This window comes from Acipenser ruthenus, chromosome 24 (assembly GCF_902713425.1).
Source record: "Acipenser ruthenus chromosome 24, fAciRut3.2 maternal haplotype, whole genome shotgun sequence".
NCBI lineage: Eukaryota > Metazoa > Chordata > Actinopteri > Acipenseriformes > Acipenseridae > Acipenser > Acipenser ruthenus.
Window position 1 is genome coordinate 25,717,528 of NC_081212.1, and position 25,344 is coordinate 25,742,871.

Consider the following 25,344-nt stretch of genomic DNA (forward strand, 5'->3'; position numbering starts at 1 on the left):
TTGTAGCACCAGAAAAACACAAAAAACCAACACGGGTATAGAATGAAACAATCACAATTTATTTCTTCATAAAAATCGCGAGGGATAAAACTATATACAGGTAAAGCATGCACAAGTACGGTTACAAACACAGAACATTTAAAAGGCTCTAAAAGGGGGTTAAAAGCGGTCGGCTGTGGGGTGATAGTGTTAGGTGGCAGTGTGGTCGTGTTTGTACTGGGGGTGCGTGGTGTAGCCCAGTCTCTCCCCGGCGATCAGACTCTGGATCATCCACTCCGGAGACACCACCGGCAGATCCAGCGCCGCCGCGCACTTCAGCACCGAGGCAGGGCACGAGCGATCCGTCACGACGAGGTCAAACACGCCCACCGCAACCTCTGCCAGCAGAGACCGAGAAATCATGAGCATCCACACACGGGAAGAGCTATTATTCAGTACATGCTTTATCAAGTCACACACGACAGCATGCTTTACAAAGACACTCCTTTTGGCAGTTCTGTTCTGTTTGACTCAGCAGTGATCAAGAACTACCTAACCTCTCAGTCAATAGCAAAGGAAACACAATAAGTATCCATAAACCCACTTGGATGTGTACCAATCATTTTTTAATCTTCATTTATCCACATTGAGATTGAAATCTTTTTCGAGGGAGACCTGATAACAGAAACAAGGAGAGCCAGATCCATGCACAGAGAGATATTGGCTGGAGTCAGTATGCTTGGTTTTTGTTCACGTGCACTCACCCTGGTTTTGTGTGGCTGCATTGTGCTGCCGCACGGAGGAGGCTCCTCCCATCATGAGAAGGTCAGCCCAGAGCTCCAGGGGCCGGTCTGACACCAACAGGATCTTCAGGGATTGGAACGGACTCCTTCGAGGGTGCCTGCGCGGGATTGGATGGGAAGGAAAGAGAATGAAGAGGAGAATTGGGTTCACCTGATGTATTCATGGACTAAGAATGATTTGTAATGATCAGGTAGAACTGAATGAAACACCCATGACTGTGGTTCTGCAGCCAAGCGCATATCGACTCCTGATAAAATGCATGCGAGAAGTGACAGTCCTTCAGCCCAATGAAGCATGACCCTTGCTAGCACAAGGCTTTTCTTTCAGCACAATAACGCCATGTTGGGATCCCTACCAATCGACAATGCTGTTCTCCTGCAGCCCGAGGCCGGCTGGCAGCAGGTAGCTCCTGAAGTTGAGCAGTTGGTTGGTGTGGCAGGAGTCCCTCACCCACAGGTGTGACACGCAGGGGGTGCCGCTCGCCAGGCACAGCAGGTACTTCCGGGTGCGGCAGTGCTGGTCCGCGATCAAGAGGGTCTGATAGGCTGCGTTACACTGGGGGGCGGGAGGCTGTTAGAGTCTGCACGTTTGGGTTTGTCAAGGGTTCACGTGTGACTCTTTGCGCTACATTCCCACTTTATTACAGGACATCTATAGTCATGTAACTACACTACAATTACCAATGTGCCTGCTTTACATGGCAACTACAGTGGGCTGTTATTACCATGTCATGGTCCCTCATGTAAAATACTAAATACCCATCCTATCAAAACAATACCACAACCGTCAGCAATTTCACTGCAAAGGAATAGGTCGTATGGACCTTAGTTATGGACGAGGTCCTCTTTGCTCATTAAAGTGCTCTAGAGGCAGTGGTGCCTCAGAGACATTGCAGCAGGGCTCCCCTCACCTGGCCCTCGTTAAAGTTCTGCAGGATGTATCCTCCCCCGGCTCTCAGCTGGCTCTCAGTGTAGCGCTTGTTGTAGGGGGCTGTCTCCACATACTCTGCCAAGATAAAACACAAACACGATTGGAACAGCGAGGCAAGGCAAGCCGACAGCGCGTGTGTTCTTGTGCTGCGTGCGCCTCCCTCACCGTCCTCACCCTCGCTGCCCGGGTGGTTGGTCTCACGGTCAGTCTCGGAGGAAGCAGTCAGCAGGAAGGCGTACCCCAGGAAGAGAGAGGCGCTGCGGGGGAGGGGCCCGTGCGTCTCCACTAGGTCAGCAGGGTCAGAGGGCAGCTCGCCACCGCTCTCAGAGGTGCCACACAGCTCCCCACGACGCCCTGCTGGGAAAACAGAGACAGCATCACCTAGAGGTCTGGACAGGGATAGCACCGTTTTCAGTCAGGTGGATAGTAAAAGACATGGAATTAATAAATACAAAAAATATATCTTGTGATGTTTATCCCAGTATCTAGACATTTCAAAATGTTAGATTGACATCACATCTTGTTATATGGAAATATGCAAGGTGAAGTGTCAAAACCAAGACAATTTATTTTGTGATCTCCTCACCATTAGAAATGTTTTCAATGAGGTTTACAGAAACCTCTGCAGTGGAGTGCATTTCCAAAGCTCAAACAGGTTATGTATTGTGGTACATAAACCAGGCAGCAGAATGCTGTGCACTTTTCATATCCCAGATTCCCCACAAGAATGTCCTATGAAGTATTTACTACGTACACAGTAAACCACCACCACCACCTGAATTTTTACTTTAAATTTTTACTAATTTTTACTTTAGTGCCTCATCGATTGTTAAACTACTTGGTTACCCATGTTGGAAATATCAGCACTGCAGGCTCACCCTGTAAAATATTTTCAACATAACTGACAGTCATGAAAAATGGCAGTAGCAGCGAGTGGATTCCCCTGTCGGCAGTGCTTTTAGCACATCTTTCAGTCATCATTGCAACGCACACGTGCAGTAGATTACCCTGGAGCAATGAGAAGGCGAGGTACAGAACAGAAGCAGCATGTACTTCAGTGAAGGAGGAGCTGTGGAGGAATGTCATGCAGATACAGACTGAACACGACTGAGCCACCGCATCCTGACAGACATGTTTTTAGTTTTATTGTTAATGTGTTGTACTGCTTTCAAAACAAATGGCATGAACATGACCCTACTTTCCACTAAGATTTTGCATAAAACCACAGGGTAAAAGCTGTGTGATCTTGATACCAAACAGAATGGGCTTCAGTTTTTTTTTTTTTTTTTTATTAAATTAAATTTAAAAGTTTAGTATATCACAAAAAAAAGTTGAGAGAAAAAAAAAAAGACAGACAATGTAAAATCCAAAACATTTTATTAAAAGAACGAAAATAAATAAAGCCACACGCACACACAAAAAGATATAAAAAGACATACATTAAAAACAGGTTGTGCACAATCCTTTTTGTCTTTTTAACAAATGAAACATTGTTGTCTAGGTTTTCCATCTCGAAGCACCTTTACTGGGAGTGTTTGAGGGATGGTCCCTCCCCGTGGGGGAGGGACCCCGTGGGGGGGGTATCCATACCGGTTTTGGGAGAGGCTGACTTGCGTCCACGCTTGGCTGGGGATTTGTCGTCCTCTGAGCTGATCAGTTTCCTCTTCCCTGCGTATCCCGGGCCTCTCGGGCTGTCGGCTGCCCCCCGGGTGGGGGTCCCGCAACCCACTGCGTTCCCACGACGTTTTCGCTTCCCCTCCACCAGGTTATCTGCGGCAAAGAGGCATAGATCGGGGTTTTAAATGATAAAAGCATATTCACTTTCTTACTTGGACTGTACATAACACGTCGCATGTAGGGTGTCTCTTATTGTCATCTCTTACCCAGGCTGATATCGGAGGCCTTGGTAAGGGGCATGACAGGCTCGTATGGTCCCAGTCCAAACTGCTCCCTCAGCCGATTCCCCTGCTCCAGAGACAGGATCACTGCCATCCTGCGGTACCACTTGCGCTGCCCATCCTTCTCCACGCAGTAATAAAAGTCTGTACCCTCCTTCTTGTGACCCTTCACCACACCTGGGGGGGGGAGCAGGGCAACACCACAAACCAATCAATCAATCAATCAAAAATCAGAGCCAAACAGCAACTCATTGTTCCAGCAGAGGGTCAAGGTCAATGTTGCAATTACAGCATTCTATGCACCAAGTTTAGGCGTCATTATAAACCAAGGTGAATGCTCCCTTTTGCTCCCCTCACTGCACTGTAAGTCACACTGAAGGGAGCGCCTCTTTCCTCACCTGCACTGAAGTACTCATCATCGGACAGTGCAGTCACCTCTGTCTCCAGGGGGATGGGGTCACACAGCAGGATGTCCTTGCCCAGCACGTCGCACTCGTAGCCATCGTCGAAGAGCAGGCGGAAGCGCCCGGCGCCCGTGTCCTGGGTGATGCAGCCCGAGTAGAAGTACCCATTAGAAGACCACTTGGCGACGACACGCAGCCCTACAAAGGAGCTGCCGGAGCTGCCGCCACTGGTATCGGGGAACTGGGGCTGCAGTAAGGGGAGCTCAGGGGAGTCGGAGCGCCGTAAGGTCCCTCGTGGGGAGGACAGCTCGGCAGAGTGGGCAGGGGGCTGCTCCGGACGGACACATACCCGGGTATAGGCCTCCTCTTCAGAGGAAGAGCTGGCTGGGTTAGGGCCGCCATCCCTCTGCGCAGGAACCACACACTCCCTAGGGGGCAGCAAAGAGAGTTAGAACAGGTGACAGAGAGAGAGAGGGGAGAGCGAGAAAGAAAAGGAAAGGGAGTTGAGTTAGACAGAACAGGGAAGACAGAGCAAGAGAAACAGAGTGAGGGCGAGAAAGCTAGCAGGACAGACAACTGCGGCAAGGACACCAAGTTTGAGACGGAATGAGACAGTACGATAGCAGAGACAGAAGCTCCATTATTTAACATGAATAGGCTCCCCTGCACCCAAACTATAGTTAAGACATGCCTACTGCAGTTTTGTGATCACTACATATATTGTCATCCACTTCGCTTTCCACCAAAAGTCCAGAACTTCAATTAAGAGTCAACACCGGGATGATGACTGAAACATTCTTAAGGAATTCAACTCCAATTCAAACCCAGCTGAACAGGTCAAATTCATTTAGTAATTCAGCTTCCTGGGATTACAAGCTCTTCTTGTGACAAGTTTGAAAGGGTACAGCTCATCTCCTCCCGCCTACACCTTGCTGCACAGAGGACTCAGCAATGACAGGAGAATTCACGGTTAGGATTGCCTACACTCAAATAATCCACTGCGCAATGACAAAAGCAATGCCAATTCTGAGGATCCTTGCAAAAACAGCGGGCAGTTGAACCAAGCAAATAAAATAAGAACTGTGGACTTGGTGGGGCAGCGAGGAGTATCTGGGGAAAGATCACTGCCTGCCTTCTCACCTGGAGAGGGAGGTTCGGGACGGGGGTCGGCCTCGTCTCCCCCTGCCGCGGGGCGTCCCGGGCGCTCTGTCTCCTTCCTCCCTGCCCGCCACTGTCCCCTCGGGGCCCTCTGGCATCTGTGCACTTGCCTTCTGCTGGCTGAGGAGACACACACGGGGTGAGTGAGTGAGTGAGTGAGTGAGGATCAGAGCGAAAGAGAGGACACCGTTTACAGCTATTGGTCAGAGCCGGTGACTGTGCGGGTTTTAGCTGGGCAAGCCAATTCAAGAGATTGCAAACTGCCAGAAAGTAGAAAAAGCCTCCCTGTAGTGCACTGTCTGCAAACTTACAAGGTTGATATAAAAAGCAACAAGAGTCCAGGAAATGTGTGTCCCAGCTCCTACCTGGCAGGGACTGGAGTTCAGGCAGGGTACAAGGAAAAAGCAAGAGACAGACAGGCCAATGATGAAAGAGGAAGGGGACAAATTGGTAGGAAAGTGCCAAAGACAGAAAGAAAGACAGAAAGGAGGAGTTCCACAGCCAGTGAGCAGGACGGAGACTGACCGCTCTGTCTCAGACTCACTTGGCATGCCTGGTGGGTGTGCCACGGCCCAGGGGAATAACAAACTTCCCAGCGGTGTCACCGCTCCCCGCTGTCCTGGCCGTCCCGGCCCCCCCGCTGCTGGCACCACTGGAGCTGCGCTGCAGACTGGGCGTCTTGGAGGACAGGGAGCTGACATCACCCAGGTCACCGGAGGTCATGGAGCCGCCAGTGCGAGACGGGGAGGCATCACTCTCCAGGACACGGCAGTCGACAACCGGCTCCTCCGACTCCTGAAGGGAGGAACACAATTCAACTGAGAAAAGGGAAAAGCGCACACAAATCTAAAGAGAAAACAACTGTACTGCGCTGACAAACTGAAGAACATTCATGTTATTACTGCTAGAGTGTGTAAAAACGTAGAAGTGGGTGAAATGAAATGCTTGGTAGAGGAGCGCTCACCTCAGTGACAGTGCGGTCCACCTCCCTCCCGTCCTCGTAGTATACATCAGTGATGATGCGCGTCACGATGGTTCGCACCTCCCGGATTGTCCTCACGTGTCTCCGGACAGAGTGACCCGGAACTGGCTGAGGCAGGGGCAACTCCAACTCTCCCTGCAGCACAGCAACAGGGCAGGGGGTTAGAGGACATTGCTTTCTATGCAGGCCCCACATCCTTATTTCACTCCTGTCCCTCTCTCTTTACCAGACCCAGTATTTATGTGCATAACCCCTCCCTCTCCCAAATCTCTAGCCTGTACATGATTCAGACAAGTCTCTACAGGTCCCAGACCTCTGACCATTTCCTTGATCTCAATCTCCATGTATATGCCCCTGTCCCCAGCACCTTGTCATGTAGACTCTGAGTGCTGCCCGCCTCAAAGCTGGTCTGCTGGGATACGGCTCTCTGACGAAGCTGTAACACAGCGAAGGAGGAGAGGAGGTGTGGAGATTAGGCACACAAACATGACAGCCTTACACTTTTCATGTACGTATACAGAACTGAACTTCCCTCCCCCTGATCCTTGCACTGCCCAGGGAAGCATTTTAACCTAAACAAGAAACCTATACAAAAACCGTGCCCAGACCCAGTCCCCAGTACCCTGCTCTGTAGATTCTGGGGGCCACTTGACTCAAAGCTTGTTTGCTGGGACACTGCTCTGCAGCGCAGCTGGCTCTTGGCTGGGCTGTCAGTCTGCACTGCTGCGCTGCATCTCTCCAGGGCATCTCCTTCATCATCATCGTCGTCATCCTCCTCCTCCCCTTCCTCCTCCTCCTCCTCCTCCTGCTTCTCAGGGAGCCCCAGTCTCTCTGTCTGAGTGGCAGCCTCCTCCACTGGCCTGGGTGTCAGGGCTTCTGTCTGGATCTCCTTTACCCTGCGGCTCGCCCACATCGCCCTCTCCTTGGGCAGGCTCTGACTGCTGCTGACCCCCGAGTGACCTTGACTGCCCTCCGATCCCGAGCCAGGCTCCTCCTCCCTCTGTGGGGTCCCCCCAGACTGGCCGATGTCCAGCGAGGACCGAGAGGTCAAGGCGTGACTGCGGGAGATCTGCTTCAGCCTCTGAGCCCTCTGCCCCTCCAGACCAGCGTCTCCGTCCAGGGAACAAGGGGTACGGTAGGGGTCACCCCTGCAGAGGGCAGAGCCATGTTAGCCGACTAGCACCGACAACAACATTCATCCATCAGCCTGATAAACCACTAAGCATCTGTCAAATCATTTTGTTAGGATGCCAAAATTACATGCAAGATCCTGTACAAACAAAACGTTATTCCCCGCCCCTCCATGGCCTCTTGGGCAGGTGCCGTTTTCAGAGTTGCCATCCAGATGGGAGAGGGTTTTCACAGAGCAGCTAGTTGGGGGACTCACAGATTCAGAACAATCAATTGTTCCGTAGCTGTGTTTGCAGCCTGACACTGAATACCTTCCCCATGTACTCTTATGCCAGGCATCTCCACCACACAGAAGATAAGTACAAGGAAGACCCCACTCAAGAGGGCATGGGGGGGATCTACTGCTGTCCTCAGGAGCAGCAGTGATCTTAGTCAAGTCTGTGACTTTGGAGAGGGATCCTTGAGAAGGACCTTGAAGCGACTTTGCAGCAGAACAAGCAAGCCGCTGCTCCTCTCACGAGGGAGACTGAAGCCCAGAATAGCAGCACCATTCAGAACTGGGTCACAGCTAACAGCCGCTAGACTAAAACGTACAGCAGGAATTCACAGCTACAGTGCGCTGGGACCACCAGGGGTTTCATTTGAGCCTGGATCTAAATCCAGCATTTTAAATGTGCATTGCTTTTTAAAATAGAGCAAATCAAACAGAGATCACAGCCACAGGAAGTCTCACAAACTTTACATCTGAATAATTGTTCATGAAAAACCTAATCTATAAAAAAATATCACTTTAGGGTTTAAACAAGGACAACTAAAGTTAAGTAAGTGGCTTTGTAAAAGTGACCTCTTCCTCTAATGCACAGTGCCCCCTGTCTGCCATTGCAGTCGGCGCCGCCTAATCGGGATACTGATAATCAGGATTTCTGCTTAAATGGGATACAACTCTGGGAGACGGTTCTTCCCAATGCTATTTAAGTTGTTTAATTGGGACGTCACTTTGTTTAGACAACCAAAAATGTGACGAAGGTCGTCTGAAATGCCTTTCGTTTAATTGGGCAGCCGCTTATTCAGGATATTTGTACTTCTCCCGAGGCTTCCCGATAGAGGCGTCGACTGTACAACCATCTCCTGCCATAATGAGTCCCTGCAACCTGTAGAGGGCAGCAGTGCTCTGTGTTAATCCTGATGGACAGCGTATTGGAGAGAATGTTCAGTAAGTGACTGTAACTGCAAGGTGCTGTGTGTGTCCAAAGGAACAGAAGGGGATCTTGCCTGGTGGGGGTGCTGGGGTGCCCAGGTCCTGCAACCTCCACTTGTCTCTGTGCTTCACACACCCGGCTAAATACGGACTGGCTCCGCTGGGGGCTGAACGAGATGATGAGAGAAAGCGAGATGTAAGAGCAACAGAGAGATCAGGAGACTGAACTAGCCCTATCAGAGACATCAGAGCACTATTCTCCACTCAATCGATATTAAACAATCCACAGCACGATTCCAGGTAATACTTCATGGTTACAGCACAGATGCATCAAGCTGTAAATGGGAACACATTTGCCATTTGTCCTTTATGGCACTGCTCAGGAGAACAGTAGGAGTTTCTCTATGGCAGTGCACAAACCCAATGCCCAGCAAAGGACTTCTCAGCTTTGTTACTTTAAAGATATTGCACAGCTAGGGTTAACTGCATTACAAACGAAGATTCAGAAAGCTTTTCTTTGGTAATCTTATGTGCAATTCTGCTAGGGCAAGTCACCTTGAAGCAGTGATAGGGAAGTCATAACCATTTTTAAAAAAGGACAATACATTATTATTGTTCTTTATATTTTTGCATTGAAAGTTGTTTTAATATTTCATAACCAATCGCACTATTTCGAAAGGTAAATTACTGCATTCTTTTAATTGAAATCAGCGGCTTAAACTGGTGCCTGAACTCACGGCTGGGTCCTTTCTTAATAAGCTGCCATCTGCCTAGCAACAAGTGTGGGTTACCTGGTTACAGCCATAGCAACAGTGGTAGCCGTGGCAACAGAGCCTTCCTCTTGAGACAGTGCCGGCTCTGAGGAGGAAACAAAGAATGAAATAAAATGGCAATAGTTCAGGCAGTGCATTAGGCAATGAAACAGTCTAAGCCAGTCATTCTGACTGCGGTAACACCTCACTGTGGACGGAGATCTAGACACATCTTAAACACCAACTTAAAGGGGGCACTGGTCTGTAGATGGATTCTGTTCTCAAATAAATGGGGTTCTGCCTTTTGTATGAACGTCAAGGAGCCCATGGAGCAGGTTGGCAAAGGGGATGGGCACGGTGCCCATAAATACAGCTTGGGTGATTCCAGCATCCACACTGAGCAAATGAAATTCAGAACCCAACCTCAATGAGCATTCAATCAAACTGAATCTCACTGGAGCTAGTGGTGTATTTTGAAAGTTCAGAGCAGTACATCTCCTAGCCCGCTGCTCTTACTTTGCAAACTGAAACGTGCAGACTCTAGGCTCTCCTCATTCACTGGTGTCACGAGTTTCATCCTCAGACTCAGTTTCCCATCATGCTCAGCAGTGGTGGAGGCAGAGTCCTGTTTGGCCCCCTCACCCCCACTCTCCTCAGCCATGATGTCACTAGTTGCCATGGCAGTCTCCCTGGTAACATCACCAGTTACCACAGCGTTGTCAGAACAGGATCCAACCTCTTCATTAAAAGAATAAACAAAACACAATACCTTCATTTATAAAAGAGAATTTTGCTGTTAATATCAAGCTAGAAAAACAAAACGCAATGCTTGTAAGATAGGATAAACCCCTGCAAAATGGAGATCAGCATATACTCCAATATTTGTGAAGATTACAGATTAATTACAAACTGCAGTTTTAATTATAGCAAAAAGACGTTTGGTCATCAGAGCAAAAGCCAAAGAAACCCACCAATGGGAGTGCTGTGTCGGGGGCGCTGTTTCAGCTGACCAATCAGTGGAGGTGTTGCACTGGCTGCTGGGTGAATCAGCTCTCCTTCCTTGGGAAGAGTAAAATGAAATGGGATATCTAAAAAGAACAGAACGCAAAGGGAAGCCATTTAGATAGGATGACCTCATATTCACCCAAGGGTGGTGTCACGCAACTGTGGACAAAAGGCACTGCAAACATTAGAATTATACTTAAGAAGACACAGATGTGTCTGTTTGGTCTGTAAAAAAGTTGGCAAATCAAACAGAAATGTGCATCTTTGGCAACTAGATTTTGTCGGTAGAGGCCAGAATCATGCTGTTCATATAAACGAATAAATGAAATGGCCGTACCCCCTGAGCTGTCACTCAGACTCTTGTCCCCTCTCTGACCTTCTACCTCTATGGCACACCCTGCCTCCTCCAGCTGCTTGCTCTGCCCTGGCTCCTCCCCATCCTGTCTGGCAGAGGCCGTGGGGACGAGGGAGCTCTTTGTGGTCCTGCCTCCCTTCTCCTCAGGAATCTCCAGAATACTAGGAGAATCATCTGGACAAGACTCCACAATAATGGGCTGGGATGATCCTGCCTCCCCTTTCCTTTGCTGGGGAGTCTTCTCGCTCCCCTTGTCAAAGGATTCTCTCTCGCACTCCTCCACTACAATCACACTGCTACTAAAGCTGTTCTCTGTCTCGCTCTTCTTCTCCTCCTTGCTGTCCTGTTTGAGGATGCTCTCCTGCACACAAGGAGGCTGATCAGTGCTTTTGGGGTACCCAGTTCTTTCTGAGGACTTTTCTTCCTCTTCCATAGGCTCTGGTCCCAGGGAGAGAGCTTGGCTCTGAGATAAGGCAAGACAGAGGCCTGATCCTTCGACTCCCTCCTCCATCTTCTCTTGCTCTTCCTCAGGTGTCTCCTCCACCACATCTTCACTCCTCTTTTCCAAGGGCTCATCCCTAATTTCATGATGACTGGCCTTACTGGAGATGGCTGCCTCTGGCTGTGATTCCGATGACACCACAACATTCCCAGCCTGGATTTCCATTGGCTCTTCATGCACCCGAGTGGCTGTAGCGGGACTATCAGCTTCCAGACCCTTCACAATCCCAGGAGCTCTTGGTTTATCTTCTGATTCTGGCACTTCTTGCAGCAATCCGCTGGTGGTGGTCTTAGTTAGGTCTAGTGTTTCTACAGGAACCTGTGGCAAGCTGCTAGTGAGAGTTAGGTCTACAGTGTCTGGTTTCTCAGAACTGCTTGTGTTTGTAAGGTCTACTGTTTCAGAAGGTTTCGGCAAACTGATGGCTGTTTCTGAGGACACTGGGGCAGGAAATTTTGGCACATTGCTAGTCTTGTCCAAAGCTCCCATTTCAGAAGCTTTTTGAAGACTGACAGACTTGGTTGCATCTAACATTTCAGCAGCGTCCGGCAAACTGTGAGTCTTGCCTGAGTCCACCACTTCAGAACTTTTTGGCAAACTCTTAGAGTCAGTTGGTTTTACTGTTACTGGAGGTTTTGGCAAACAGCTAGTGTCAGTTGGTACAGCAACTGCCGAACATTTCGACAAACTGCTTGTTACAGCTGGTCCTGCATTAGCTGGCGGTTTTGCTAAGCTGTTACAATCGTTAGGTTCAACTGTTGCTGGAGTTTCGGCTCTTTCAGGAGTTTCCTGCAAACTGTGCAGGCTTCCCTGTGAGAGTAGCAAGTTGCCAGATGGTGCACCGACTACACCACTAAGCTCCTCAATCTGTGTCGACTCGTCATCCTCCTCCTCTTCATCCGCAGCGCCCCCCGTGGGCCGGGGGGTAACACTACACTCACTGTTAGTAGAAAGCTCCAATCGGAATGCCTCCTCTGCCCCACTGGGTTCTGACTGGCTGGGTTCTGAGTCCTCACGCTGGTCTGTTCTCTTTTCCTCTGTCAGAGGGTCTTTGGGAGCCTCTGCATCAGGTTGCCTGGAGGGGCCCTCAGCTGGGGGCTGTGGCTGCTGTTTACTAGCTCTCTCAGGAGAGCTGCTGCTCCTGCTGCCCTCCACACTCTGAGTGGGAGCGAAAACATCCTGTAGAGACAAAAACGGAGCCAGTTAACCAGGGGTAGTGGATAGAGCACAACAACTGGGCGGAACCAGGCCCACAGTGTGAATAAAAACCAACAGGAACAAAACTAAAACGAAAGCACTTGAATTCAGTACAACGGTAGGACAGCTGAATTCTGTCACAGTCTTGTAACAGGCAGCCCTACTCAAATAGTACATTCTTAATATAATAACACATTTCAAAATAGTTTTTTCAATGTAATTCTTGTGGGTCAGCCTGGCTGGAAGATGACCGCTTGGCTGACACCTACATGTGAAAACTGTGGCTGGGTTGGCACAGAGAGGGACGGCTCCATTGCGAAGGCAGGGGAGTTCTGCGATACTGGGGTGGAGGCTTGAGGACCGAGGAAGGAAGCCTCTTCAAGACGAGATGGAGGCTGGTCTGTTTCCATTGGCTCCTCTGCCATCTTTCCTGATTGGTCAGCTTCTTCAGCTGGGAGGGATGTATCCATTGGTTCATCATCATCTTTGTGAAAAAATAAAAAATAAATACAACCAGGAATCCCCATTTCAAACATACAAGAAGGATAATAAAAAAAAAATGGGAGATACCTTTTAATAGGTTGAGCTGGCTATGTATATAAAACACACTACCTTTCAAGTCCTCTTCTTCACATGAGAAGCGGAAACTGACAGTAAAGAAAGTGACTGAAGGACCAGGAAAGGAATTTACCTTGTTCGGTAGGCGAGTTCGGGACAATGATGGACGCTGGGCCAAAAGCGTCCTGGGAGGGCGCCACAAATTCAGGGGAGTTCCTGTGGAAACAGAGAGACAGGCACCGAGCTAAACACCTTCAAAAAAGGACCACTTCCTACTTCCTAACTTCAATCCACTACTTCCATTAAACTCTTACTTTTGACTGTTTTCACAGACCCTGATTAGCATCAATCCTGGACTGTCTTATTATAGCTTACTTTTAGCTACCTTTTTTAGTTCAGTGTCAAAACCAGCTCTGTAAAAACCAGCTCCTCCGGGAAGAACCTCGGAGTCACTCTGGACCCCTGCCTCTCTTATTCCCAGCACATCTTCACTCTGGCACGCACTTGCCGATTCTTCCTGAGCAACATCCGAAGAATCCGACCCTTCCTCACCAACTATGCTACCCAGCTCCTGGTCCAGGCCCTGGTACTCTCCCGCCTAGACTACTGAAACTCCCTCCTGGCTGGCCTCCCTGCGTCCGCCACCCGTCCGCTCCAGCTCATCCAGAACTCTGCTGCCCGCCTGGTGTTCTCTCTGCCTCGCTTCGCCCACGCTAGTCCACTACTCTGCTCACTCCACTGGCTCCCGATCACCGCTCGCATCCAGTTCAAGACTCTTGTACTAGCCTACAGATGCCTTGACCAGACTGCACCCAGCTACCTCCAGACCCTCATCTCTCCCTACACCCCCACTCTACCTCTCCGCTCCGCCTGCACTAGAAGACTAGCTCTACCTCCGCTACGCTCCCCTGCCTCCAGAGCCCGCTCCTTCTCCACCCTTGCTCCGCAGTGGTGGAATGACCTTCCTACAGATGTCAGGACTGCCCAGTCCCCGACCACATTCCGGCACCTCCTTAAGACTCACCTCTTCAAACAGCACCTGTAGAACTCCTCTGTTTGTATCCTGGGACACTATCACCCTTCATTTAAATGTGCTTTATTTTGCTCTTATCTGCCCCCCATTTTACTGCATTTAATCCTGTACTTCAGAATACTGTAATCTGCCAAGTGTTTAACCTGTAGTATTTTGTATTTAATCATATCCTGATGTAACTATCACTATTTAATCATATCCTGATGTAACTATCACTATTATCTGCTGTAATATTGAATTGTGTTTTGTCACACTTGTACTTTGCTTGAACAAAAGTTATTGTATTTCTTGCTCTTATTGTACTACTTGTATTGTAACACTTGAAATGTATTTGCTTACGATTGTAAGTCGCCCTGGATAAGGGCGTCTGCTAAGAAATAAATAAATAAATAAATAAATAAATAAATAAATAAATAATAATAATAATAATAATAATAATAATAATAATAATAATAATAATAATAATAATAATAAAACCAGGCTTGCTGTCAAGTGAATAAAGAAATTTGCAGCCAGCAATGCAGTAGTGTAACTGTACAGATTAACTTACATTAGCAAGAGGCCATTCTTATCGCATTAGAAAGCAAGGAAGCAGTGCAATCCAACAATTATATTATTAACAATAATAATAAAAATAATAATAATAATAATAATAATAATAATAATAATAATAATAATAATGACATACTGTGAGAGGCTCTCCTGCACCAGGGTGGTCTGTCCAGAGAGGTGTAGAAGTCGCAGGCTCTCAACAGGGGTTGACACAGGGGTGAAACGGCTCTCTGATCCCGACACTGTGCTGTCCACTCCAGATCCTAAACAGGAAACCCTTGCAATAACTACACCGACATGCCACTCCAGCTCTTTGAATTCGAGCATGAGAAATTCTAGTCAAATCTTAGAAAACTTCTCTGCTGCAGGCTTCCTAAATCAGAGACGCATTTCCATGCATGTGGCAGCAGTGTAGCTCCTCCTCCTCGACAAAGCCATTTCAATTGAGTTCCTTTACTTAGACTCACCTGCCGCGTCCTGCTCAAACATGTCCTCCTGAGTGGACAGGATCTCTGAATCCTCTTCCTGGTCAGGTGAATCCTCGACCTCCGACCCCTCCCCCAACAGCAGGCGGTGTATTGTCATTTCCTTTTCCCCACGAGACGCTTTCTCTGGCACAGCGGAACAGCTGGAGGTCACCTCTGACCTGTGGTGGAGGAATGAACTGGTTATATACCAAATGAAACTCCTTTACAAATCAGCCGTCAATCCACGTCAATAGAAATGCCACTCAATGTACCTTTTGCATGCTTCATCTCGATCGGTTGAGGTCAGACCGTTTCCTCCAATACTACGTTTATCTCCATCTGCAGAAAAGGAAACCGGAGGAGCTGTGATCATGAACCTGTCTTTGTGTAGTAGGGGAAAATGCACAGGATGGGAATTATGTGCACTAATAGAAAACTAAGCACATTAATAACTTTTAGTCCCTATTTCAATTAAAAGCCTGGTCGGTTAGGGGTAGCAAACTTACTCTAAAGTGGGTATTTTAAAACAGCAAAGTCAAGAAGTGAATGCTTGTGCCCACCTCCCAATGCAAAGGAGGTTAATCTCCAAGGGAATACAGCAAGAAGCAAGGTGACTCACCTGCTTTCCCGAGGCTGTCTGTCTGTCCCGCCTCGCTGACTGTCTTCCCTTCCTTCTCTGGCTCTCCCAGACTCTCTGCACTCTTCTCAAGCTCCTCGTCCACATCCTGACTCTGTGACATCCCGAGAAACCCGAAGCTCGGCTGGGACATCTCTACTAACAGACAGGACACAGAGACACAGACACACACGAGTCAGAGACACAGACACACACCCCTCTCATTAGCTTACTGCAGTGATAACACCACAATGGCATCCACATTCAGGGAGTCTCAGTGCAGTACAGATCAAAGGGTGGGCAGGATATTTAAAGTTATACTTATGGTTCTTTGTTGTCTTCATTTTTTTTTAATTTTTTTTAATTAAAGAGCTATTTTTATACATCTCCCAGATTTAGCAGCCAAAATACTACAAAGTATGTTTGTGTTTTAAAACTGGATAAACGTTTCTAAAGGTATAACTGAAAATGTAAATTTAACATTTGGAAGGTACGTCCAGTTGCAGTGAAGAGAGAGAGCGAGACACACACACTCTCTAATGTGAACTGCAATAATTACACTTGTTTTATTACTGGCTGGTATGCATATAGATTCAGTTGCACAGGGGGACTGGTACCTTTTTCCTGGGCTGGCTGCGTCGTTGAATCTGCTCCGTCCTCCATCTCCTCCTCTGCAGGCTGGCTATTAGGAGGAGCTGGGGCTCTGTGTCAAAGGGAGGTAGAAAACAATTACACCACAGATCCTGCAACACACCCAGGATCTGGGGGTCTGTGACATTATAGCCAGTTTGAAGAACCAGTTAGCTGCTCCAGTCCCATTCTCAGCTTGCACATTGTACATTTTTAACATAGTATTCTAAACAGATCCCTCACTGACCCAATTCTACTGGATTTAGTGGGGTTAATAAGGGCTTCAATTTCTCCTGGGGGGAACAGACAGTGTGATTAATATAGGGAGTCAAAAAGCAGGACTATTAGACTCCACAGTGTTTGTATAAAAAATGACATGGTTACTATTACAGTTCAGGGACAGTGGAAGAGCATGGAAGAGAGTGTGGAGAAGAATGATCACTATACATTATAAAGGAGGGCATCCTTCTGTACCTGTTGCAACTGGAAGGGGAACACACTTCATATACTTGACTATGTTCCTCGTCAACTGAACTGTGTCCTTTCCTGGAATCCAATGTAGCTAAGGACAGTGAAGGACAAAGGTTACTTCAGCAATTTGATGTGCCTTCAAAAGACCTCATTAATCTTTTAAATACAGATAAAAGCAGAATAATTTGAAGGAATCAGTTTGTGAGCCTCACTGCTATGTGCTAATGGCCTGAGCTGAGCTGAAGCCTGCATCAGTCCCTTACCCTTACCTGAGGCGTTGTGGCCGTCATTCTGCACCTCTCCAGACTCCTCACCCATAGGCCCCTTACTGCCCTGCGGTGCAGAAATCAGCTCCTATCAGAGAGAACACAGCCAGCATTACTGAAAGCACTGCAGAGGCAGGCAGAGCCAAGGGACGAGTGAGGCAGGGACACAAGCAGATACATGAGGTGAACAGAAAGCAGAGGAAAAGTATGAGCAGTGTGTGTGCGTGTTATATATTATTCTAAGCGGATGTGAAATAGTGTGACGTGAACAGAGAACACATTTGGCATTACTGAGAGAGTGCTGAGGAGGAATCGTCTGTATCAGAAGTTAAAGAAATGCCGCAGTGAACTTGTACGGACAAAAGTGACAAGATCAAAGTAAAAAAAATTATAATAATAAAGTGAGAAAAGAAGAAAGCAGATCAATTAGACAAACACTTCTGATGAAAGCATTAGCCAAAACTTCTGTGCATTAAACATCGATATTCTTACTGGTACTCACCAGCACGGGGCTGTGTCTGTGGGGCTGCAGGCTGGAGAGGCGCCGAGCCAGCAGGGTCCGATAGCCGCTGTCAGGATCGTCCTCCAGGGCAGGGCTCTCAGGCTGGGAGTCCTCCACAATCAGACAGGGGGTATCCAGCTGGGACAGGCCAGGGTCTAAATCACCGTCTCCTGGATCCATATAGCTACCGACAAGCAGAGTCAAATCAGAACCACACACAGGAAAAACACAGCTTCCGAATAAACCTAGCCATCCAGTACTAGCATGCCAGCTGCTATTTTATAAAATACAAAATCCTCTTACAGACCGAGTATTCGTTTATAAAGTTGAACTGTACTTTGTTTTTATGCAGGACTCGGATTTGCGAACCCTGCGTGCCAGAGATAATCCGTGGCCACTACCTTTTCCTGAAACTGACACCAACTATCAAGATTAGTTCAGCAGCTTGTTTATTTAGTGTTTACAGGTAAACACAGCTATGACACCTTGTTACATAATGGCAGGTAAACGAGAGCAAATCGACATGCATTTATATTAAAATAAATCAATAGAGATTATTGCATACCTGGGATTTGCATCAATTCCTAGATATACAAATGCATTCAGGGTTTGCTTGATACTGGAATTACATTGAAACAAACTAGCAACACGGTTGCTATGAACATACACTCTCTTTCAATAATAATAAAAACAACAACAAATAAAGTTTTTTAAAAAAGCTGTCAACATTATATATTGTTGTTAGACTGATTTAAGAGGCTACACTTTAAATATTATGGGGGCACACATATTTGTTTTGCTTTTTAACATTTTTCTGAGTGTACGTCGTTCGAGAATGCAGGAATAACAACTCGTATATTAATATTACAGTTATGCATATACACATGATGCCCAAGGCTGAATCAACCCTCAACTGCAGCAGCAGGACTCAACTGAACCAAAACGTTATAATTACAAACAAATAGCCAGCTACTAAGAGAAGTGCATGCAGTCTGCAGACAAATGCAAAACACAGCAAGCAAGTACTGCCATTGAAAAAAGGTTTTTCCAAAACCGTTTAATTAAACACAGTGACGAATATCTTTCGGTTCTATGTAAAATATTTTCCTTGTGACACTTTCTGCTACTGATTCGCCCTCCACGGTGTTTCGATGCATTCTTTGGAGTTTATTACCCAGTATTTTGTACCCTATTGTACCCTTACCTTTGTCTCGACAGTTCTTACAAACACCCACACGACAGCCCCCAACAACATACACATACACTGCCCCTCCTCCATCGAGGAATGCTTTTCTCTTCGCGGTAAACCTGATCTTCAGCTGCAGCGCTCATTGGTCTGTAGCTTACAGCTGATTGGCTGAAGGCGAGGAATTCGGCAGCGCATGCAGACGTGAAATACGTTCCCATGGTGATGCGCTACACAACCTTTCTCATGTGTCCCGTGACCTGCGGGATCAATCATATCCGTCTACACAAATATTGGGAACATTTTAAAATACTTTTATAAATTATAATATATACTCCTTCATACAAGACTGTGTATAAAAAAATGTGGGTTAAACAGTGAAACATGAGAATGTATTTTTAATCTCGCTGGACACATCTTTCTTTCGTGTTCACGTTTAGTTATTACAATATAGTGGTACAATTGAACGGCCAATCAAAACATGCACAAACCATTCAAAAGACAGCTAGCTAGATTTAAAATGAACCAGGTATCTTTTTTAGTTGGAGAATACCTAATGTCACAATTAGACGAATTATCCTACACACGACTTAACGACCACGTAAAAATACATATTCTAAACTGTTTACTCTCTCGCTGTGCTCTTAAAATGAGTGCGCCAGAGGTACGCAGGAAGAGGAATCACGGAGGACTGGACAGTCGCTTTAAAAACAACACAGTCCCCTTTGAACCCTGTCTATAAAGAAACTATGGGCTTTCCCCCAGAAGCCGAATTTTGTTTGGGTTCTGTAAAGAGCCATTCTTATATACTGAACCACAAAGAGGATTCTACATCCTGTGTTCCAAACAGAACCACTAGAGTGCCCTAATTTGATGATAAAATGCAACCTATAAATAAATAAAAATGACTAAATCTCAATATTGTAATAACAGAACTCAGGACTCCTAATGGTCCATAAATACAAACATATCAATGAATGCATGGTTAATTAATGACAACGTATAACTGAAACTGAATTGAATTGTACTTCATTTGAAATTGATGGCAGATATGCAGGTCCTGTATAAAACAAAACAAGAAATCCACTAGCGCTAGTCCAAATTCATTAAACATTATATATTAGATGCAATTTAACTGCACTCTTTAATTATATAAAATACTATATTTTAGTACTATAGATTTTAATATAGTATATCACATTTCATATAGTAGTGAATTACACGTATTGGCCAATACTGTAGTATACTGTAGTATTTTATTTTCTATAACCACAGATGCACCATGTTTTAGTGACATTAAACAGCAATTACAACACAGTTGCTATTTTTGTATGTTGCTACTAAACCTCTGCTCTGCACTGTAGATGTTTTTAAATACCACAATGTTCAAATGTCATTGGGATAATATAGAGTTTGATATTGCCTGTAATATTATAGTCAGTCAGCGCTGATCGTATAAATAATGAGCTGCCTGGGTTCAATCAACCAGCCCCCAGCTGTCAATCAAAGCTTATGGTTGATGGATGGGTGGGTAGATAAGCTAGACAGATAGATAGATAGATAGATAGATAGATAGATAGATAGATAGATAGATAGATAGATAGATGAGCATATTCTAATAATATGCTCATCATAGAATATTCTATGATGAGCTTTTCTGTGAAATCCGCATAAACAAAACTGCACGTCCGCATCGATTATTACAACAGGGAGAAAAACATCAAACTCCCGCATATTGATACAAGACAGAGAACACAGAATAAAATAAGGGTGTGCCTCGCTACAAACACATGCTTTCCAGAAATAGTTTAACAGCTGTGCAAACGCATGAGGCAAACACATATAGGTATAAAAGGACTTGAAATGATGTATATATTTCAGACGCAACAAACAAGCAGGTGCCAAGACATGTCAATCTACAAAAAAATAATAATACAAATAATCGATCAAGCAATCAATCAATCAATCAATCAATAAATCAATAAATACATACATAAAATAAAATACTAAAAAAATGTTTACAAACATATTCTTAAATGTTACATATTGTTCACGCATGCAGCACAAACTCGCCGTTTCTGTGACTGAATTATAGCCCCACAATGGAGTTAATGCGCTGATAGAATAGATTGCGCAGCAAATGCCCGAGTAAGAAAAGACTCTGTTTGGCGCTGGTCCCTGCTGGATCATGCAATGGCATAGGCATTACAAAATGAAGCCGTCCTTGAGGAGAGCTAAAGCCGTACCCCGAATAATGTAATAAAACATACAAGCTAAGAGAATGAATACACAAACAGAAGACCGAACCCCCAAACCGAATCCCCCATTCTTTATTGTCGGCGGTAAAGAAAGATCAGGTTTACCTTGGCGAAGGTGGTCGGAGTGCTTGGCGTATGTTTTTTTCCCCTCACTGCAGGTTTGTGTGAAATTGACAGTGTGTTAATTTCGCTTTGAAGCTGCCCTGGGCTAAAGCGGAGCTGCAATTTCTCTCTCGCTCTCTCGCAATTACTCTACCAGCAAAGCAGGGTGTGGGATACATGGGTGCCACTTAAAGATGCAATGGCATTTTTCTATTGTGTGTATCTGTGTGTGCGTGCGAGTGTGTGTGTGTGTGTGTGTGTGTGTGTGTGTGAACCATGCTATTTTACTGTCCAACTCCCCACCGCATGTCTCGTCTCCGGGGATTCGAATCAAAGTAAATGTGGGCGGGACACCCAACTGGCTTCACTCCTGTTCTAAAATATCAATGATTCTTTATCTCTGATATCTAATGTTCAAGAACAGCGATGCTTTTTTTTAAAACGAGAAAGTCCCATTACGTATCACTTTGATAATCAACTTCTTCATGTGGAACACATAATAACACACTGTAATATCTGTATATGTAAATCATAAAGTTAGTTCAACTCTATACTGTAACTTCTTGGATAGTTATACAGCACTTTTAAAAGATTGCAATGACAGATTATATCACTTTGCAGCAACTGCAAAAACCCTTAGCAAGACTAGTGACAAAGATACCAACCCTACAAGAAAAAAACCTTATAGGGAGAATGTTTAAACATGGGTTAAATTGGCTTTTAAAATGTCACATTTTCAAGAACAATCAACTGAGTGTAGGTGTAAACTTCAGATATACAAATGAGAGTCTTGATTTTATCCTATGCCAGATGTACACACCTTGCCAGTGTATTGCTGTGCTGTGTTTTGAACACAATTTTTTTGGTCACCTAAAGGCTTGCTTCCATAGAGCGAGGAGTATGGCAGTCCTTCAGTATAAGCCCCATAAAAACTCAGAGTGGAGCCCCATGGCTAGAAACTGCTCTAAACTACATTTGCACAGATTAAACCTTCCACTGTCTTTTTAAATTAAGAATGGGAAAATCAATGGGCCTGATCACCGCTCTGCAGAGCTGGTATGAAATATATAACTGGTATCCTCTGCAAGGTTGCCATGGTGATCTGAGGAGACTGGAGTAGGTTGCTTCCTCGTCCTCTGTTTTATAATGAGCAAGGGGTCTTCTTATTGGTAAAGATGTTTTTGCAATGCCCCAGCGTGAAAGATATCAGGTACAGCCACACGGAAACCAAACACTGTTCTGTACTATAGCATACTATACTGTTGACCAAAAAAAAAAAAAAAAGTGGAGACAGTGATCTATTCAGGGATACCAAGATATTTAGTGAGCAAGTAGTCTGAGTGAAGTTATCCAGCAACAAACTCCCCATCCACAGTTGTACTGCTTTCTAGAAAAGGAATGGCACGGGGCCATTCTACTGGTGAGACGTCTTGCTCATTCAAATAGTTAGCATATTTTTAAAGAGGAGACGATTATCTATTTAGAGATACCAGGGTATTTAATAAGGGGTCTGAGTGAGGAAACATGGGTAATATAATCCCCACCCCTAGTCTTGCTCTAAATCATTTGTTGTTTCCATAATTTGTTCTGGTACTATAGATAAAAAGCACTGTCTTTGTAATGTAGGGGACAGTTGTAGGATGTATTAAGTAATAGAATGGGTTCTTTTGATATGGGCAGCCAAAAACTACACACAGACTGTTTAATTTTCACATTGTCTTTCTCGTTATACATATTTTTACATTATCAGCACCTCAAAACTGTTTTATTATCTGGAATAAAAAAAAATGTGTTTAGAAAACTGGAGTCAGTTCATTGACTTTCTGAGTGGAGATTGATGGAGATTGAGGAGGAGGAACGCTCCTGTACATTACAAATGGCAAGGCTTCAATAAATGGAAATGCTTATTCACAGTACTGAAGTTGCTGAGAGCAGTGAAAATATTAACAATGGAGATCGACCACAATATTTGAATTTTTACAGAGCATGTTTTAAAAGTATTAGAAACGTTTAAATGCTAAACAAGAGTACAGATCCTAAAGGTTATTTTACTAAACGTTTAGCCCAAGTGTTCGATTTTCAAATGTTTTCACATCCTGATACATTGTAAACCACTTCAATTGAATGCCGTATGCAATGTCCAATACAAACTCAAATTTGCCACAGTTGGAGAGGGGACAGAAATTACAGTTGCACACCCTTAGAGGTCATTTCTGCACTCCAGAAATTCAGTTTTAGGAGTCTTTTCAGAAGCAGCCCCTGTGTTTGAAAAAAGAACATTACCTGTGGGTGCCTCGTGAGGAGTCTGCAATTGCTCTCCCACCCAGCAGGTGTCCCTGTTGTGCAGGTGGAACTGGATCCAAATAGTCAATCAATTCTTCTATTCCTTCAACTTGCCCTTTTGCTGCGTAATCTTATAGTGAACTCGCATTTTCAAAACCCCATTTTTATTACATTGCCAGGCTGTTTTCTACACACTTTTTGGACAACCCAGATACAGTCAAACACCGCAACATTGCCAGCTGTGCATTAAATGACATTAAATGGCATTCATTGCAGACCAGTCCAACAATCAACCCTCTATAAAAATGTGTCAGGGCTGCTGATTTACAACAGGATGATGAAACTATTACTGTACTTATTACTGTGTGCATGTCAAGGATTCTATAACAGTTAACTAGTAACTTAAAATACTACTACTACTACTACTACTACTACTACTACTACTACTACTACTACTAATAATAATAATAATAATAATAATAATAATAATAATAATAATAATAATAATACATTCTGCAGGGGAAATAGCCTTTAAAAAAGAACAGCAGCATTCTATCTGTAAGTGGGCTTCTTCACCAGCAGGGGACACTGTGGTGTCTTGATAAAAAAAAACACAAACAGGAAAACTGTTCATCTGCAGTTTTGAGTGCTGACACACAGAGGCCAGGCAAACCGTACCCAGGCACAAGCACAGAAAGCAGCTTATAGATCGCTCCATTGGAAAATACTACATTATTAAAGAGATTTTGATCTGAGTCTTTCCATCCTGTGAGAATGAATGACCTCTAGTTTCCAGGCAGTGGATCAAAGTGGGTGCCTGTGGCTGAGCTGGAGTTCAGTCAGCCTGCAATCTCAGTGGGGATTCGGACTCACAGAACCACAGGGATGCAATCCTTACAGATATATAATGAAAGCAAGTTTATATATTGACCCTTAAGGTAAACCATGGTAAAGTGTATTGACCTAGAAATAGAAAAAATACTACATTACATAGTAGTGAAAAAAAGTATTGTCTACCATGATGTACCTTTTAGTATTGAAAGCATCATGGAGGGGAATGCTGTATCCAGTCCAATCCACACAAGCTATGCATTGTGGGATTTGGTAGTTGAGTGCTCTGATTTTGTAGCCAGTCAGGGTAGATGGATACATTGTGATTTCTATGACAGGAAGATACAGAAACAGCCAGCAACCTCAGCGACTGGAGCTACAGCAGGATGAACAGGAGGCTAACCGCCCCCACCTAGACTGCACACAGTAAATCAAACACATTTAATGTTGATAGCTTCTGGAATCCTGTTACCCTGGCCAGTCATTTATTAATTAGTCAAATATAATTCTGCAGTATATCTATGCATGCAAGAATGAAGTTGAGTTATGTAATCTGTACCCTTGATGAAAATATGCAAACCACCCTGCCTTGGATGATTGACAGCCCTGAAAGTATTAACAGCTAGAGCTGCCAACATTCCATTATGTGGCACCATGACTCAGTGTTCTTTCATCCCCTCTCCCTCTCTACTGCCCAAATTTGAATATGTTTTTCTAGTTCCAAAGATGGATGTGTCTGTCTAGTATCCTAGCAACAGCCTCTTTCACATACTCCTCTATCCGCCCGCTTTCTCATGCCCCCTCCCTTCTTCTCATCCCGTCTCTCTCTCCTCTTCATCCCCTCCCTCTCTCTCCCTCTCTCCCTCTTTCTCTCACTCCCCTCCTCACCCTCTCTCTCCTGGAGTATTGCCCAGACTCTAATGACTGCTGCAGTGCAGCGTCACTGTCTGGAAATGCGCGTGGGGTGAGGTATCTCTGTATCTGATCTGCTTTCTAAAATTCACTGGCAGTAATACATTTTATTTTATGCCATTTTTACCAAAATAAACATACAGTACATAGATAGAGAAAATACATACAGTATAGCTAGCGAGAGAGAGACCAGCAGAGACAGGCAGCAGGCAAACAGTCAGTCAGACAGACAGACAGACAGACAGACAGACAGTCAGTCAGTCAGTCAGACAGACAGACAGACAAACAGACAGTCAGTCAGTCAGTCAGACAGACAGACAGTTAGTCAGTCAGTCAGTGTCAGTCAGTCAGACAGACATACAGACAGACAGACAGACAGACAGAC

General features: G+C 45.3%; 1 protein-coding gene across 8 annotated transcripts; it reads right to left on the bottom strand.

Moving 5' to 3' along the window:
- Nucleotides 1-38: 38 nt before the first annotated feature.
- On the bottom strand, nt 39-21,150 carry LOC117428306 (TP53-binding protein 1-like). Of its 8 annotated transcripts, none has more exons than XM_058998942.1 (29): nt 20,937-21,150; nt 17,388-17,571; nt 16,889-16,973; nt 16,623-16,710; nt 16,136-16,221; nt 15,522-15,677; nt 15,175-15,241; nt 14,903-15,081; nt 14,572-14,698; nt 12,984-13,066; nt 12,562-12,776; nt 10,579-12,274; nt 10,208-10,324; nt 9,753-9,974; nt 9,276-9,342; nt 8,559-8,651; nt 6,778-7,303; nt 6,523-6,591; nt 6,138-6,290; nt 5,718-5,968; nt 5,156-5,293; nt 4,010-4,443; nt 3,597-3,788; nt 3,304-3,483; nt 1,879-2,070; nt 1,694-1,788; nt 1,139-1,338; nt 744-880; nt 39-377 (listed from the first exon to the last, which is right to left on the bottom strand). In XM_058998942.1, exons 2-29 carry the CDS (start codon nt 17,565-17,567, stop codon nt 190-192), a joined length of 6,216 nt encoding a protein of 2,071 aa, XP_058854925.1. In that variant the 5' UTR covers nt 17,568-17,571; nt 20,937-21,150; the 3' UTR covers nt 39-189. The 8 variants fall into 8 exon arrangements, with proteins under 8 accessions (XP_058854925.1, XP_058854928.1, XP_058854926.1 ...); XM_058998945.1 differs by lacking the exon at nt 20,937-21,150 and adding an exon at nt 18,592-19,820 and having other exon boundaries at nt 1,888-2,070; XM_058998943.1 differs by lacking the exon at nt 20,937-21,150 and adding an exon at nt 18,592-19,819 and having other exon boundaries at nt 1,879-2,067.
- Between the last annotated feature and the right edge of the window lie 4,194 nt (nt 21,151-25,344).